The 17566-nt window shown below is 37.0% G+C and overlaps 1 protein-coding gene across 2 annotated transcripts; it reads right to left on the minus strand.

Annotated features, from left to right (window-relative positions):
* Positions 1-179: 179 nt before the first annotated feature.
* hnrnpl (heterogeneous nuclear ribonucleoprotein L) lies at positions 180-17144 on the minus strand. 2 transcript variants are annotated; one of them, XM_073839826.1, is made up of 14 exons: positions 17013-17144; positions 16244-16362; positions 10953-11190; positions 10765-10852; positions 10516-10610; positions 10230-10302; positions 5083-5118; positions 4752-4820; positions 4254-4525; positions 3315-3436; positions 2952-3153; positions 2665-2722; positions 2441-2536; positions 180-2337 (listed from the first exon to the last, which is right to left on the minus strand). In XM_073839826.1, exons 1-14 carry the CDS (start codon positions 17094-17096, stop codon positions 2279-2281), a joined length of 1611 nt encoding a protein of 536 aa, XP_073695927.1. In that variant the 5' UTR covers positions 17097-17144; the 3' UTR covers positions 180-2278. The 2 variants fall into 2 exon arrangements, with proteins under 2 accessions (XP_073695927.1, XP_073695925.1); XM_073839824.1 differs by having other exon boundaries at positions 181-2337; positions 2441-2545; positions 2662-2722.
* Positions 17145-17566: the final 422 nt, after the last annotated feature.

Here is a 17566-nt window from a genome sequence, read left to right on the forward strand (position 1 = left end):
AGTGAAACAATTGGTTACTTTCTAAAAACATTTACAACTTATATACTTTTTAATCTCAAACGCTCGACTTGCCGAGCTAGACAAGACAAGCATTTGAGGTTAAAAAGTATATAAACTTTTATTTTAAAAAAATAAATAAAAAATAACCCATCACTTTGTTAGATAAGTCCCTTTTTTCCTCGGCTGTAATCGTTTAGAGCCCTTTGAAGCTACATTTTGGAAGTTCAAACTTGGGGGCACCATAGAAGTCCATTATATGGAGAGAAGTCCTGAAACGTTTTACTCAAAAAACATAATTTCCTGACAACTGAAGAAAGAAAGACATGAACATGTTTGCTCAGCATGACAATAACCTTTTCAACTGTTTTGACTTGCTGTTTATACCACTACCAAGTCTTAGTGAATTAAACAATCGAAAGTAAGTTAATCTGCATTCCATTGATCAATTAATTGTAAGCCATTTTTCAAGCCAAATAAATAATTTCAAGTTGTGTAAAACTTTTTTCAATCACAAGAATCACTATTCCAGAGCATGTTTATCAACACTAACATCCGCAGAAGGTGTAATGGAATACAAGATGTAATGAATCACGTATGTACAATATTCACTCATTCTGTGCAAAAATGTTGTACAGAAAACTAAGCAAAAGTACAAGCAGTACAAGAAAGGTCTCCTCTAATGGTGGGCTCTGAATGCACTTATGGTGGAACCACCACCAACAAACAATTTAGATTTTAAATAAGATGATTTCAGTTTTTCAAAATGGATTAATTATTTTGCTCATAATTCTACACACAATACCCCATAATGACAATGTGACAGACGTTTGTTTCAAATGTTTGCAAATTATTATTTTTTTTGGAGGGGGGGGGGGGATCGATCATAATTATTCACAGTCTTTGCTATGACTCAGGTATGAGCTCAGGTACATCCTGTTTCTACAACTTGAAGTACAGCTGTGGTAAATTCAGTTGTTTGGACATGATTTGGAAGGCCACACACCTGTCCTAAAGTGGAGTGCAGGTACTTCGATGTGCATGAAACGCTCTGCCTTCGCAGGATTCCTTAATTGCGCCAGGTGCTCCCGATTAGGGTTCTCACGCTACCATACCAGCTGAAGTATCACGATACCATGCAGTAAAATTCAATTCTACAAAATGAATCAATTTCATAAATAAAAAGATGTAAATGAAAACATAAGATTTTTCTCTGAATACTTTATTAATGTGAATGCTATCGCAATACTGCTGTAGTACCGGTATAAGTTATTTCTTACTCACCAAGGCTGCATTTATTTGATCAAAAAGTAAAACAGTAATATTGTGAAATATTACCATTTACACATAGGTGGAAGTACCGACCCTTTACAAAAAGGTAAAACAATTTTGGACGATTGCGGAAAAAAATTAGATGTTTTTCGCTCTACCCTACCTTTTGAATCCAAAGATGAAGAACTAACAACATGTGAAACCGTGAGAGCTACTACAAGACGAGCATCTGTAGTACAGAAATTATTTTTCTTAAATGGCAGATTGTTTCACGCTAGATAAGACCCTTATTCATTGGCTAGGATCATGTAGAGAGCCTTTTGAAGCTGCATTGAAACTGCTGTTTGGATCTTCAACCAGTTGCTCCCCATTTAAGTCCACTATATAGAGAAAAATCGCAGAATGTTTTCCTCAAAAATCTTAATTTCTTTTCGACTGAAAAAACAAAGACATGAACTTCTTGGATGACATAGGGGTGAGTAAATTATTAGGAAATTTTCATTCTGGAAGTGAACTTTTTAATTTCTTAAAATTAAACTTTTTAACTGTTTGTGTACAAATATACTACACTTTAAAAAACAGCTCAACATTTAAAAAAAGCTCAACTTGTCCAGTATACAGCCTTACTGTAACCACATATAACAAATGTGTTGATATCCTGAATTTGGTTTAGTTGCTTGGCTGTCTGTTTCTATCGCGGCAGTCCCACTGTTACAAGCCAACATGCACAAATAAAAAACTCTTCACAATGTCTTCACTAATTTAATACATTGTCACACAAATTTACTGTTATACAAGACCAGTCAACTGAAAAAAAAAATATTAATAGCAATAAAAAAAAAGAATTAAAAATGAAACAATACAAAACATCAAGTCCAGTCTTATTCTGGAAATAAAGGTCATCTTAACAGTCCCATTTCTTTCCCTCCAGGTCAAGAGTTAAGACATGCTATGGTGCTGAGCTCAAAAGGTCACTGGGAGTCAAAGGTTAGTGGTTGTTTTTATGGGTTCAGTTGGCGTGCTGTGCAGTTGAAAAACACAGTTTAAGAGTGTATGGGTAAGGCCCACCTGAGGAAAAAGTGAAAAGAGAAGATTTAAAGGACCAATGTGATTACAACTCAAACTCAGAACAGTAAAAATGCACAGCAGCCAGCCGGGTAGTTTCACTTACTAGGGTTCTTCATCTGGTAGTGGTTCATCATGGCAAGAGCCTCCATAGCATCATTTACCGACTCCCACTCCAACAGACCAGATGAACTTCTCTCACCTGCGGTTCCACCAACACAAGAACACACACACATTCCCGTGTATTTACAAAGAACCAAACATACACCACCTGCACACTTTACCATAGAATTAACACAGACAAACACATTAAACTCATTAGTAACTCACTCTTGCCAGTGAACAGTTTGACGCTAACTGCATTCTTGATTCCCAACTCATCACAAATCTGTAGATACAGATCCAGAAAAGATTAATTTCACACACACTAACATCATTAAAGCACAACACTATTTTGTTGTCCATATTTGAAACAGAAGTTTCAGAGCAACTTCAGAGAAATGGGAAATGAACAATGTCTTTAATTAAGATCACAAACTCACATTTAAAAAAAAACAAAAACACACATGATAAACACTGCAACATTCCACAAAAAAATAAGTATTTTATTTACTGACCTGACTGAACGCTTCGACAGTGCAGTCTGGTTGACCGTTGAAGAAGTGCAGTACGTTGCTTGGCTGCTGGATGCGGTTCTTGGCTGCCTGCTCAGCAGTGGTGAAACGGTTGTTTCTGTTGCCATGAAAATCCTTAAAACTACAACTGCCATCTTCAAGTTGATATGACTGACCTGGCATTATGGCCTGTTGTTTGGATACACTAAAGACCAAAAGACAAAGCCTATTTACTAATTATTAAATGTGAAAAGATTTATTAAAAGAATAATTCATTAAAATAAAGAATAAAATGCAATATAAAAATACATATTAAAATTAACACAATGCAAATGCATACTCAAAAAGCACTTTTATTGTACACACCAGACATTGAGTTTTTGTCCAAATAGCATGTTGTTGTTCAGGTGTGAAATGGCTCTATCTACGGCATAGCAGTCTCCCATCTCCACCATTGCAGCGCCTGGTTTACTCTTCATAAATTTCACCTGAGTACACAAAGAAATATTCAATACATAGGAGACAAACAACTACATTCCCTACCACTCAAATGTCTGTGGTCAGTTAATTTTTTTTAATAATACTTATTCATAAAATGAATACTTAGCAAGGTCAAAAGAAATAACATGTCTTTGCTCTTTCACATAAATGCTCTTCTTTTGAACTTTCTATTCAAAAAAAAGAAAAAAGAAAAAAGTATTCTGGTTTCTACTTTTTAACTAAGCAGGGCCCTATGATTTCCACATAGCTGAAAATGTGGACGCAATCGCGGAATCCAGTCATAGAAATGTACTGTAAAATGCGGAATGTGATGGAATTTGACAAACGTTGGATGAATAAGTAGGTCAGTACACTTAACTCAAAATGCGAAATGGACTACTGTCTATAAACATTAAACTACAAAAATACACAAATTTGTTTACTTCACACATACTGTATTTGATTATAAAAACATTAAAATAGAGTTGAGAAAATTTACAGAAACCCAGAATTGTCAAAATAAAACGTTTTTGTTAAACTTCTAATAAATTGCTGTTAAACTGTGTACGTTTCATGGTTTCAGAATGCAGAAAAATTAAAACAGAAAAAAAAAAAGGAATTTAACTGATTTCATAGGGCCCTAGATAAGAAGTGTTTCCTGAAGGATCATGTAAATTGTAATAATATTTAACATTAATGTTTTTACCGTATTTTTGATCAAACAAATGCAGCTTTGGTGAGCATAAAAGACGCCTTTTAAAGACATTTGAATTTGAAAATTATTAAATTTAAAAGTTTTGGTGCATGAAATGATCACCCACTCACCCTTTCCACATTGCCGTACAGACAGAATATGTTGAAAACTCTGTCTGCATTGATCTTGGTGGGCTCAAGACCATACACCATGACCACAGGAGAGTCAGCATGAGCGCTGTATTCCGCTGGAGGAGGTCCATGCCCGTACTGCGCTCCACCATACCGGGGTCCACCACGGCCACGTCCCATTGGAGGCCCCATGCGCCTGCCCTCATAATGAGGGGGTGGGGGAGGAGGTCCATAGGTATCATCATAGTGACCATAACCACCCTGAGGGCCACCTTAAAAAAAAAAAAAAAAAAAAAAGTAAATATACAGGAACTGCCTTTAGTGGTTCTAGTACTAGTTCTGGCGATCTACAGCTCTGCAGAGTTTTGCTTCAACCCTAATCAAACATCTGAACAAGCTAATAAAGGTCTCAAATGTCACTAGGAAGTTGCAGGCAGGTGAGTTTTCATTAGGGTTGAAGCTCTAGTTGAACTATTTGATAAGGTGTATCAGACTGACCATATTCAGGTGGATGATCCCCCAGCAGTGCTGGCTGCCTCTGCCGCTTATTTGGGTTAGCATTGGGGTCTGAGTGAGAGAGACAAAACAACAATACAACATCTCAGCTGCTATGAACATCAAGAGTGCAAACACAAAAGAAATAGGAAAGACTGTGCAGCTCTGGGAGTGACATGCAGTGAGCATTAGACATTAACACTACTAAGTGAATGCAATACTAAGCCATAATGGAGATTTTGAATAACATACCAGGTCGATCAAAGAGAAATTCAGCTATATTTACATTATCTAAGGAAATTTTTAATTCTCTCAGACTTCACGAAACACACACCTTGTGAATTGTTCCAATTGCCATCTGCATCGGTATCTGCACAGACAGGTATACACAAATCAGATTAAAATAAGTAATAAAATTATATAAACGAACATGATTAAATAACCATACTTCCAAACTATGCATCTTTGCATTTATCTTGGTTTAAAAGCACAATGTGTATTGATAAATTAGAGGTCTGTTCCAGAAATAAGTGGTACTAATGAATAAGCATTACAGGCAATTAAATGGGTTCTAGTCACAACAGTTTGCCTGTCTCAAAAGCAAAGCAAATGGTTGTGTCCAATAAAATGACACCCAAACCACACCAATGTCATAATACAAGGTTTCACAGAAGAGGATTGCAGATTCTACTATAACAATACATACTGATAAACACATTTACCTAAATATTGTAGACACAGGAATTTAAGTTAGCACAGAATGAAGAAAATTGTATAAAATACAAAACAAAAATTGCAAGTGGTTTTAGAGTTAAACTTAAAAATTCATGATACAATTGAAATAACAGATCTTTTTATCTGTATTGTGACAGCAGTAAAACAGATAAACTAGAAGAAAAAAAAATGTAGAGAAGGATTTGATTTAATCTATCAGTGTTTGATTGGACGAAGGAGCTTGTAGTCAATCATAAGAAAGTGGCTGGATTTAAAGCTGCAGTTCATAATTTTTTTGTGTTCAAAATTTACAAAATGTATATAACAGAAATTAACAAATATTTTCAAAACAGTGTTTTTGGCTTCCTGAATCACTACGACACACTTATTATTCCTTTTTTTTTTTATTATGACTATTTCAGCCCAGTACCTGTGTGATTCGTCATAGACGTAAACAGAGAGAAGCAGCACTGCTCTGGCCACAATGTTCTTCCTCAAGAGACATGCAGTTTGGTTTATTAACCGCTAGAGCACCAAAAGTTACGGACTGCAGCTTTAAGTAGACTGAATGATTGTAAAAGACTGCATACATCACCAAAGAGAAGTTTGCCATTTTGATTGAAACTTACATGATAAAAAAAAAAAAACAAACAGCATATGCACAGATTAATTGTTTTTAAGATTATTAACATGCATTTGGAAAATAGAGGGAAATTTCATTTCATGTCAACTTTTTTTTTTTAAGTGTTTGATCAGTTAAGCTTGGACTATTCAAAGCTTTCACTCCCACAGGAAATGTTACCTGCTAAAGATGAAAGATAACATAAAAAATATCAGTCAATTATGCCACAACATCCAGACTGAGAGTCTGAAAGGGAAAAAAAAAGATCTGCATATATCAAGTTATAGGGAAAAAAAAGACATGATCTATTTAGGCCTAAGAGGCCATACAAAAGTGTTTTTCAAAGGGTCTTCATGCCAAAATGGCGTAAATATCTTACCAACAAAGTTCCAGCTGTTGAATGTGCGAAAAAAAACAAAACAAGCGCAGCACGCACCATGGCGGAAGTGTGATGTTCTTTACCATTCGCCCTACTCCTGATGATTTAGTTTTCATTCAGTTCCATTTGATATTTCTCCCAGTCCACTGCATGCGTTTTTGCTGCGTTCCAGGCACGTCGGTGCTTACCGTAGTAGTTAAGGTGGATAGCAGACAGCAGACGGTGTTGAGTTTAGAAGAGACGCCACACCAGCGGTCAGACTAATCCACACCTGCGTCATACAGGGGGCGTAACACAGGGATCAGAACACGGTCAGCCGTGCCCAATGAATAAAACAGATTCAACACAGAAGAAGAGGAGGAGAAGGAGGGATGGAGAAATGAGAGATAGAAAGCACTTCAGTCCACAAAGAGACAAGGCTTGGGGAGGGAGAGCGGAGGATCTGACTGTGTAATCGGTGGGCAGCTGCGGTCCTTTCCATGTGTTACAGTGGTGTATTGTTGCTAATGTCGCCCATAGTGTCTTGTCTGGTGCATTTCACTATTTTTTTTTAGCAAGTTGATTTAGCAAGATGTGTTCGCGACAATCTCACGTCGATATCAGAGCATGTGGCCTGTGAACATGCGGTTTCGGATGTGTCACGGTGTGAAGTCGATGTCATCTCTGTTAGTTACGCATAGACAAATGTCTGCTCTTTGCTGGGTGAGTAGTGACGATCTCAACTTGTCGTGCTGTGCGCAACGAGACCCCCGCCGCTGTGTTGGAGCAATCTTGACTTGTGTCGTGATGCGCTGATCTTTGCATAAATCTCAAACAATTTGTTTGTTGGTGTATTGTCAGTTTGGCATGTTGTCATGGCAGTCTTGTGTTGTAGCAATCCTGATCTGGTGTGTTGTCACTGTTATGTCAGCTTTGCATGTTCGCATGTCGTTCTCAGGAAAGAGGAGAGAAGCGAGAGCAAAAGGAGCCCAAACACCCAAGAAACATGACAACATTAGGCAGGGAATGAGAAGAAAATATCTGTGTAACTCTTCTCTGTTGTTCTGTGTATCTGTACCACTTTGCTTCATGTGTTTGCAGCTTGATCAGTCGATGTTGATGTGCGAAGGTCTTCGGTGATTGGCTGTAATGTATTATCCAAAGAGATTAGACCCATTCCCCTAAAATGTGTCATTAACTCAGAGAGATGTCCGCCACCTTTGTAGAGAATGGAGATGTAAGCTGAGTGGAAGGATATCTTGAATGTTTTTTTTTTAATATCCGTGTGACTTTGATACGTGTGAAATTGCCATCTTTGAAGCGTTTAAAGTTGTGAGTTCCGTTTCACTGTTCCATGTGGCCTGATGATTTGCTGCGAGTGTGTCTTGCAGAGAAACTTAAGTACATGGAAATGTTTTGTTGGATGTAAAATGTGCTCAGCAGCTATTTCAAGCACAGGAGCTTAACGTATCACTTGAGTAAAAAAGCTCAGCAATTTTACCCCGAGAGACCTGATACATATACATTTTGCATAAGGAAAAAGCGGAGAACATGAAAATGAGCCACATATGGACCTCAGTAGAGCTTTTAAGGGGTCATGAACTGAAAAAGCTAAATTTCTATCATCTTTTGACATGAGAGGTCAATGTACTATAAAAAAAATCCTGCAAATTTCAGAACTTAAAACTTTTTCGCTAGCCCAAAAACAGCTTATATTGAAGCCAATCTGCCAAAATGAAAGGTTGTGGAACGTGCCACTTTATGAAATAATAGTGTGGCTAAGCACTGCCTCTGCAAAAGATCAACATCTCCTTCTACATCACTGTTTAGCCCCGCCCACCGACTTATGCATGTGGTAAGTAAATAACTAGAGAGACAAACGCAGGTCTTCACAGAAACCAAATGATAAAGATGACTCTGAAGACAACAAAACGTTGTGCAGTGTCAGGCTTTGGATTCCCTTCCTTCTGATCCTAACATTAGGAAAGCATGGATAAACTTTAAGGAAGTTCCACGCATCAGTAAGAACTTGGTCTTTTGTTCACTTCATCTTATCGCAAATTCATTTACAAACAAGGCACAATTTAAAGCATGATTTTCAGAAACATTGAAACTAAAAGACGATCCTGTGCCGACTATATTGGATCCGACAATAATGTCACAACACACAAGTGTGAGTAACTTATTACATGGTCATTATTATTTTGTCTGTTATTACAGATTGTTTAATATGTACCGAGTACTTAAGCATTTTTAACCTAAATCACAGTAGCATCTTTGAAGGATGTAGGCCGTCTATTCAAACAGAGTGCTCTGATGAGGGGGGTCAAAACAGGACAGAAAATAGCCAATTACTTATGTTTTTTGATGAAATTGAATTGAATTGAATTGATGAAAATTATGAAGTAGACCTCAGAGAACAGTACAGAATAAAAAAAAAGGTAGTTCATGACCCCTTTAAAGATTTACAAACATGTTCAAATGTGAATTTGATCCTACAAAGCAGAGCATTAACAAACTCTGGCTAAAGACAAACAATGATAGGCTGGATCAAAAAGAGCATTCTGAATGCTATATCTACAATAGAACAGTAAACCTGGGGAAAATTGGTTCTTGTGTGATCCATTAAATTTTGCCTGGACCATTGTGAATTTTTTACACATTTTCTACAGAAAACCTGGTTCTACTACTATGTCTAATGAATAATTTGCCCTATTGCTGGGGTTTACAATCCTGCTCCAGGAGGGCATACGTGATCCTGGACAACAAAGCCAGTCATAAGTAGAATATGTATATTTGTAGCAATAGCCAACAATACATTGTATGGGCCAAAATTATCCAGTGTTCTTTTATGCCAAAAGATCATGTTCCATGAAGTTATTTTGTAAACTTTATACTGTAACTGTAACAAAACCTACATTTTTGATTAGCAATATGCATTACTAACAACTTTGGACAACTTTAAAAGGCAATTTTCTCAGATTTTCATATAATTGTATCTCGGCCAATATTGTCCTATCCTAACAAATCACACATCAATGGAAAGCGTATCTATTCATTTTTAGATGATGAACCCAATTTTTAAAAATTGACCCTTATGAGTGGTTTTGTGGTCCAGGGTCATAATTGTCCTGCAGAGATCAACTACACACCCACCAGGAAATTTCTATTTATCCTAAAGATTAGCTGGCTCAGTGTTTAACTGGAATTTTGCAGTTTAGCTCCAATTTTCTGCAACCTGCCTACCCTATTGCACAACACAAATTAAATCTCCATCATGTAATATGCTGAATGCAGTGTCATGCTTAGTGAGTACAAGTGAAAGGGTGCCTGCTTCTAAGGAAGGATTTCTGTGTATATGACAAACACTTGTGCTTTAACACGAAACAGGTGACATGCGCAACAGACGAGTGTATGTCAATATGAGCTAAGGATGTGCGCTTCTGCCATCAATACGATAATCAGGCCCTCTCAAGTGCATGTCTAGTTTAAATGAACGGATGTGTTTGTTTTTTTAAAAGGGCGTGTGTTCTTTTTGCGTGTGCGCAAGAATGCGTGTCCATGTAAGAACGTCTATATGCAACCGCAACTGTGTAAATTTTTGTATAACAATCCAAACAGAAGGAATGCAAGAATGAAGCAGCATCACTGAAGTGACATCCTTGGGAAAATATCTTCAAGAGTGGTTACTTTATACTTCCCAAGATGTCACTTTAAGATGCTTGTCCACACACCCATCCCCATAAACCATAAGCAGCACAGACAGAGTGCATGAGCTGTACTGTACCTTGGCCACTCAGATTGGGGTTGGTGTAGTCCCAAGTATCCTGATCGTTTTTGAAGACGTTGAGACGGGTTGGCTATTCAATAGAAATTGAGCTTTCATTAGTAATCAGGGTAATATGTAGACCCAACCATTTTAAATGTACCAATGTCATCAACTTTTGTGTCATATGAACACTTTTTCAAAAATATGTTGTACTCCCATAAAATGAGCTATATTGTCTCCTGGCCTGCAGAGGCCACTGTACAGCACAAGAGGCATCATACATGTAATGTTTTGGGGTACTAACCTTGGCATACTCAATTTTAAGGGTGCAGCAGCCTGAGTAGATGTCAGCTCCGTTGAGAGATGCTTTGGCTCTCTGTGCACTCTGGACTGAGTCAAATGTGACCAAAAGTCAAGGAGAACAATATTGGGATTGGATATATAAGCATGCAATGTAAACTACACTTTGAAAGGGTTTAAGCTTTGTTCATGTGATAAGCCCAATACACACGGAAATCATTAAACCACATTGGAGATGATTTTGTTTAAGGATATTCAACCATGGCTTGAACTCCATTTTTCCTGAAGATCACAATCCTTTGCACAGGTCCACAGTTATTACAAATGGTGTAGAGAACATCCTACAAACAAGAAATAACATAAACAACAAAGGCAAGCTCAAATGCAATAGTATACAGCTAGGCAACTCAGCTACACCATCGTGGGTGTTAAACAACTTACCGTGGTAATGGGATAGATGGGGTTCATGATGGTAAGAAGCAGCACATTGTTGACGCTCCGTGTATCATCAGAGTTGCTGGGCCGTGAGATTTTCTGACTGGTAGAGTAATTGATGTAAGATGGCCGGCCAGCGATGTAGATTTGATTAGTGTTAGCATACGTCACTGCATTACTGGAGCCACTCATGTCCTCAAACTCCACCAGTGCCTGACGCTTCTTTGGCATTAACACAACATAACTGAAAAAAAAAAAAAAAAAAAAAAAAAAAAAAGAGGCAGACTCTCAATAACAGTTTTGAATTTCTTAATTCTCTAGAAACAGTGCACATGTAAACAAATGAATAGCAAATTGTTAATTTCTTACTAAAATTGTCCAACGTACACTTTAATACTAGAGAACAGAGCTGCACGATTAATTGTTAAAAGCTCGCAATCTCGATTCAAACACCCACGCAATCTCATTTCTAATTGACAACAATCTTTCTGTGTCTATAGAAAAAGTCTTACGGGACATACAAATCTGTGTTTGCGCTAGGGGTGGGCGGTACACCGGTGTCATAGTCAGCACTGGTGTGACATTGCGCCATGACATGGATTTTCTAATACCGTCAATACCGTAATAAATCAATTATGTGCCTCGAACAGCTGCATTTACATCAATAATAGCTAATTCTAAATAATAAGGCATTAAATTTTCTTCAAACGTTCAGTTGTGGTCTGAATACCTGTCCTTATACTATATATCTTGTTGTAAATAAAAAAGTTAAACATATTCGTATCAGCTTTGCAGGTAGTAGGTAAAAGGGGAGTGGCCATTAAACGACTGGTGAAACATCATGAAGAAAGGTCGGGCCTGTAGCCTACACCAGGGGCGGAGTGGCAATCGGGACGACCGGGTCGGCCGGCCGAAGGATTTATACAGCGGATCACAAATTGAGCGGGCGCGAGGCGAACTAATATTGTATATAATTTTTGCACTTTCAATATGCAGGGTATAGAAATCGCTTTTAACTGAGTGCTCGCGCTGTTTACTTTTACTTTCGATTTTGCGATAACGCACACTCTGTGTAAAGGGAGCAGCACATCTTATAACGTTAATAGATATTTGTCAGTGAGTACAAGATTGCAGCAAATCCTCCAGTCTATGTTTGTAATCTCTCTTTACTTTCGACCCGTGATCATTCAAATCTAAAGGTCATTGTACACTGAGTCCGATTTTCGTATGCGTTTTTTTTTTTTTTTTTTAGTTTTCTCATATTCGCCATCCTTATCAAAATGCTTATTATGGATGCGAAAATGTAGAAAAACAAACACGATCCAAATTTTTTAATGACGGACGAAAGTTTCAGAGGCAGTGTGTAAACTCGATTAACATAACCTGTATTTTTTTTTAACGTGCAAAAATCTCGGACGAAAATTTCGTACTCACGTGTGCAATGACATTAACTCCAGCAGCTCGTGTTGGATGCAGGGTTGCCAAGTCCGCGTTTTTACCCACAGAATTGGTCTACTTTTAAACCGTTGCTATCGGTTGATTTCCCCCAGTTATTTAAAGGTTTTAAATATTGCAGAAATTAAATTTCAATAAAAAATTATTTGTTTTGTTGTACACTGTTAAGTAAGATCTTTAGGTTTTTTGCAAAATAAATATGTTGAGAATGCATACTCTCCCATGTCTCTTTTTGATAAGGATACCTACCATTTACTTATTATATTATAAAAATATTAACTTTATTCACATACTAAAGGGACAGGACAGGCTACTCCTCCCAAAATGTACCAAAAAAAGTAATACCGTGATATTATACCGTCACCGTTCAAAAGATGAAAAATACAGTGATATTAATTTTAGGTCATATCGCCCACCCCTAGTTTGCGCTGCTGCTACTGACACAGAGAGCAGACACTTACCCTGTTTAGTTTAAGTAAGAAACAGTCTTTTTAACGATGCAGTCTTATTTCTGTGTTATAGTCATTCAAATTATCACAGAAATACTGGGATTAAAGGACATTGTTAGGATATAAGCACTGATGTCTCTGGTAGCGCTCAAAACAGAGTAATTGGACACGGTTGTGTCGATTTCATCATTTCACCACTGGGTGGCAACCAGTAACTTAAATATATTTGTCATCAAATCATTCTTTCAAAACATTCACTCAAAAACAATGATTCATCCAGTAATGAAACAAGTATTTATGAGTGAGTCATTGAATAATTCATTCAAATAACTTTTTTCATATTCATATTTTAAATACATATATATTAAAATGTTTAATAATTCATTAAAATTAATTAAATGCTTTATAATAGACTGATGCATTTAATAATTTGCCACATTATTTTGCTTAGTTCAGAATCATGGGAAAATTGTGATCTCTTTTTAAGACCAAAATAAAAATCGTTATACTCTTAATTCATCCAGAATCATGCAGCTCAACTATAGAAGTCATTACTTCTGTTAGACTTTTATTTAATATTTTTACATTCAACTATTTAATTAGTTTTCATTTCAAGCAGTGGTTCTCAAATGGGGGGTGGGCTTAGCTTCCAACTTCAAAGGAGGACAAAGGATAACTTAAAATTACTACAACATAACTATACAATTATAAAATCAGACAACTTCTTAAATTGTTTCACATTGCATCATCAATCTGCCGATTAGCGGCACTGAACGAACAACACCACTGACTGAACCGAACAAAAGTCACATATATTGCTGATTATTCCTGTTAAAAATGGTCAATTATTGTCATGTTTGGGCTGTACTAATTGGTAAAACATTTGTAATACTATAGACTGCCAAAAAAACTGTCTGAGGAACAAAAGGCGTTTGGGGTTGGCCAAACTGAACCAGGATTTCCAGGGCAAGAATCTTGACAACATTCTTGTTTGTTCTTATTTCCTGTCAAGTGGGTGAAACATTAAGCTGATATCTTAATACGGCTCTTAAGTATCTTTACCATCAATTAACTTAGTTTGTCGCCCTTTGCTGCTTACAAAGTCCTCTATATGATTTAGCAGCTTCCATGTGTTTTTATCTGTGGTTTAGACAGCATAAATTAGTAGAACAATGTATTCAGAAGTACATTAACCATGCAATCAATGCTGTTGTTTAAATCAGAGTATTGCAAATTAGGGCTGCAACTAATGATTATTTTGATAATCGATTAGTTCACCGATTAATTTTTCGATTAATCGATTCGTTGGCTTAAAAATTCCAATTATTTATTTATTTTTTAAATCACACTATTCCACATTCTGAATGCTATGAAAACACAGTGCTTAATTTACAACAATTCACCTGTTGTAATAAAGAGAAAGGACAAATATCTGAAGAAAAACACACTAACAAGCATAAAATACAGTGTTTCTGCTATTTATTCTGCCGTGGCGGTGTTTAGTGTCCCGCCAACAGCAGCAGCAGCAGCAGCGAGCGCAAGAGTTCCGCGTTCAAATGCACGCAGTAAGCTGAAGCTGGCCCAAAGCCCCAGCTAAAGTAATTAGGCCTACCATGAATGTGGAGGGGAAAAGTAAGGAGATATTCATATTATTTATTAATAAACTAGTATTTTCTGAGTGCATCTTTATGGATTAGGCCTATAGCTAATAAAAGAGTTTTGTTTTCGATTTTAATTATTTTGTTTTATAGTAGTGAAGTAATAATTTAAAGTAAATTTATTACTCTTACATTTATGAGCAAAAATGAAGTTTCACATAGCACTTGCGCCTCCATGTCCTGCAAAGCTTTCAATCTCCGCACAAACTATTGGATATGCGCCTATTAGTAGCCTACACATTTATCTAGGTCAAACGATTAAACTAATATTGTGATATGCTTAATTTTTTATATATTATATATATCTCTAAGGATTTTTATTTAAATCGTGATGATTTGCCGGCCGCTTTGTCATTACTTTAAAAAACAAAAACTTGAATTTCACAAATAAAACATGTTCCAAATATATTTCTAAATTAACTTTATAAACTAAAGAAACGAAAATAAATGTAATTACTTTGCTATTAAAAACAGCAGCTGTGCAATGGGGAAGAGAAAGAGAACTCGGCCAGTAATTCTGATGCGCTGTAGAGGTTGTAGGAATTTTTGCAACGAATGTTTGTTTAATAGCCTATTTAACACTTATTTAGGCTACTTTCTTATTTAAATGTATTATTTCGTTGATTTATTTTAGTGTTTTGTAGACTGCTTGTTCACCGACAGAAATTGCAAAACACGCACGTTTGTGAATAATGTTTGAGCCTCATTTATTTATATATAAAACACCGCACCACCGGCGGTGGTTAAAATCTGCCACCGTCACAGCCCTACTGTTCATACCCTCCATAAATACGCGCACTACATGTTGTATTTTAATCTAAACTTAACATTCAACGACAGATGTTTCAGCACAATGAATGTTTTTGTGCTGAGTTGAGTATTAATTGTCTCCCTTTCTGTGTTCTGGCTGTCTGACACGCTCATTCAGTAAAGATTTAAACTTACAGACTGCCAGAATGGATTTTTAAATGGAAAATCTTGAGTGAATTTGTGACATTTACAGATAAGGATATGACCGCAAACTGAAAGTTTTCATGCTGAGGACGCAAACGGATCTCAAAGCGCCTCACAGGGCAAGCCATCACTCTATTAGTTTTAAATAAGGAATTCTCATGTTTTGAGCAGCTTGGATCACGTAACTCTCCTGCAGCATCTAAGTCTGTTTCCTCCACTATTTTTAGATGCATTTTGTCTATAGAAATGCGTCATTCAGTGCTGTTATTTGACGTGATCCTCTGAAGTTGTACGTGCACTGTGGGCGGACCCGATTCATCGATAATGAGAATTGTTGTCGACAAATTTCATTATCGATAATAATCGATTTTATCGCTTAGTTGTTGCAGCCCTATTGCAAATACCAAACTGTGACGCAAGTGCAAACCCTTTCTAGAATCACAATATGAATCATGTTCATTTAAATGATCAATACTCTCAGGTTCGCTAAACAAAAAAAGAACAAAAATGAAAACAAACATAAAAGAGCAGAAACACCAGAGGAAATATCTCAGCCAGTATTCGAAGATGGCCTTTGAATATTGTGTTGGACAACTGGGAATCAAAAAGGTAGAGACCCACTGGTTTAAAGGAACTTTTGTTATCACTTTTGTATCCCAAATACACACTTTTAACATATTCATATGACTCACTGAAACCAAAGAATTAACTGGAATGAGCACCACAAAGGTTGAGGATGATATTTGGCATAGGGTAGATTCCTTTCCACCATTTGCGTTACCTTATGGCGCCAAACTCCTGTAGCGCCTCCACCAGGTCAGCCTCGGTAATTCCGTCAATAAGCCCCCTTACATGCACCACAAGCGAGGGCAAGGTCTTGTGCGGGTCGTCATAACCCTCCTGAACATACAAAGGGTAGATTGAAAGGTTAAACCAAACAATAATGTAAAACCATAATCCTTGTGAATGTTTAAAGCTATTGTATAAGATGTTTATTCATTTGCTTCACTACATTAGCCAAAACTGCGCAAAATTCAGTGTACTGTGGTAAATAAAGGTTGAGGCTAGCAAAATCGATCTAATCAGCATCAGACTCGAGTACAGAGGCTCATCCAAGCTAGGATTAGTGTTTCACACGAAAATTGATAAATTCTCTTTCTTTAGAGTTTTCTCGAGCACTACATTTTACATTCAATTAAATGAGTAAAAGTCTGTAACATACAGTATGAACGGTTTACATTACAAGCTGATCTGACTGACCAGAACAATGAATGAGCATTGAACAATGCACTCCTAGCCAAGCCACAGATACCAGCTAGATTTATTAGATGCTGTGAAGTATATATCTCATCTTATTACTAGTATTTAGCACATCCTCCGCAATCGCAAAACTGTTTCTCATAACTGAACAAACGAACTAACGTTAGCGCTGGCTACAAGCTAACCTTATAGCATCAGCGTATTGAATGAAGGAAAACGCGTTTTGCAAGAAAATAAAACATTAGCACACAAGCATGGAAAATGCTATAAACTGAATAAAACGTAAGTACCGTGGCCATTCCGTCTCCTTCTGTTTTCTGTCTTTTTGTTGCTCTGCCTCCGTCGCCGTAATAATGGCCTGCCGCAGCAGCCATGTTGTCTCAAATGAAATGTTCTAATGGAACACACTACTGCTGCAGCTACGGCAACCCGCAGGAGGAGGGGGGACGCGAAAGGAAAAGGAATCTTGGGAAAAGGCTGCGCTTCGACACCTATTGAGCAGCCTAGGTAGACTCTATTTTACGGCTTCGTAGTCGCGTTTGAATGGGTCTGATCCATGCCGTGTAGGCTAGCAGCTTTACTGAAAACCTGACTCTTTTGTTCCTCATTTTTCTCTAGACTGAGCCAACCAGGCAATGTGTTAACAAGGTACTCAAAATCCCTGTTGCGTTTTAAATCAGAAATGTGTCTGTTTACACATTCACACTATTAAATGTGTCCTTCACACATTTCTCACCGTGTTGTATTCAAAATAGTTTTGATATAGCTATCAAGGACTTGGTGCTTATGAACTCTGGTAGATCACAAAGGTCTTCTAATTGTTTACTGCTCTTCGTTCCGAGAA

The sequence above is a fragment of the Garra rufa genome, chromosome 5 (assembly GCF_049309525.1).
Source record: "Garra rufa chromosome 5, GarRuf1.0, whole genome shotgun sequence".
In the NCBI taxonomy this organism is placed as follows: Eukaryota; Metazoa; Chordata; class Actinopteri; order Cypriniformes; family Cyprinidae; genus Garra; species Garra rufa.

Bases quoted from the DNA above. Each gene is read 5' to 3' on its own strand.
- hnrnpl (XM_073839824.1), bottom strand. From the start codon at position 17,096: ATGGCTGCTGCGGCAGGCCATTATTACGGCGACGGAGGCAGAGCAACA. The intron at 4,526-4,751 runs GTCAGTCTGATA...TTTTTTTTTAAG, and splicing joins GGATCATCCACCTGAATATG to GTGGCCCTCAGGGTGGTTAT. The intron at 2,546-2,661 runs AGTTACTAATGA...CTTGTGTTGGTG, and splicing joins ACTGTTCACTGGCAAGAGTG to GAACCGCAGGTGAGAGAAGT.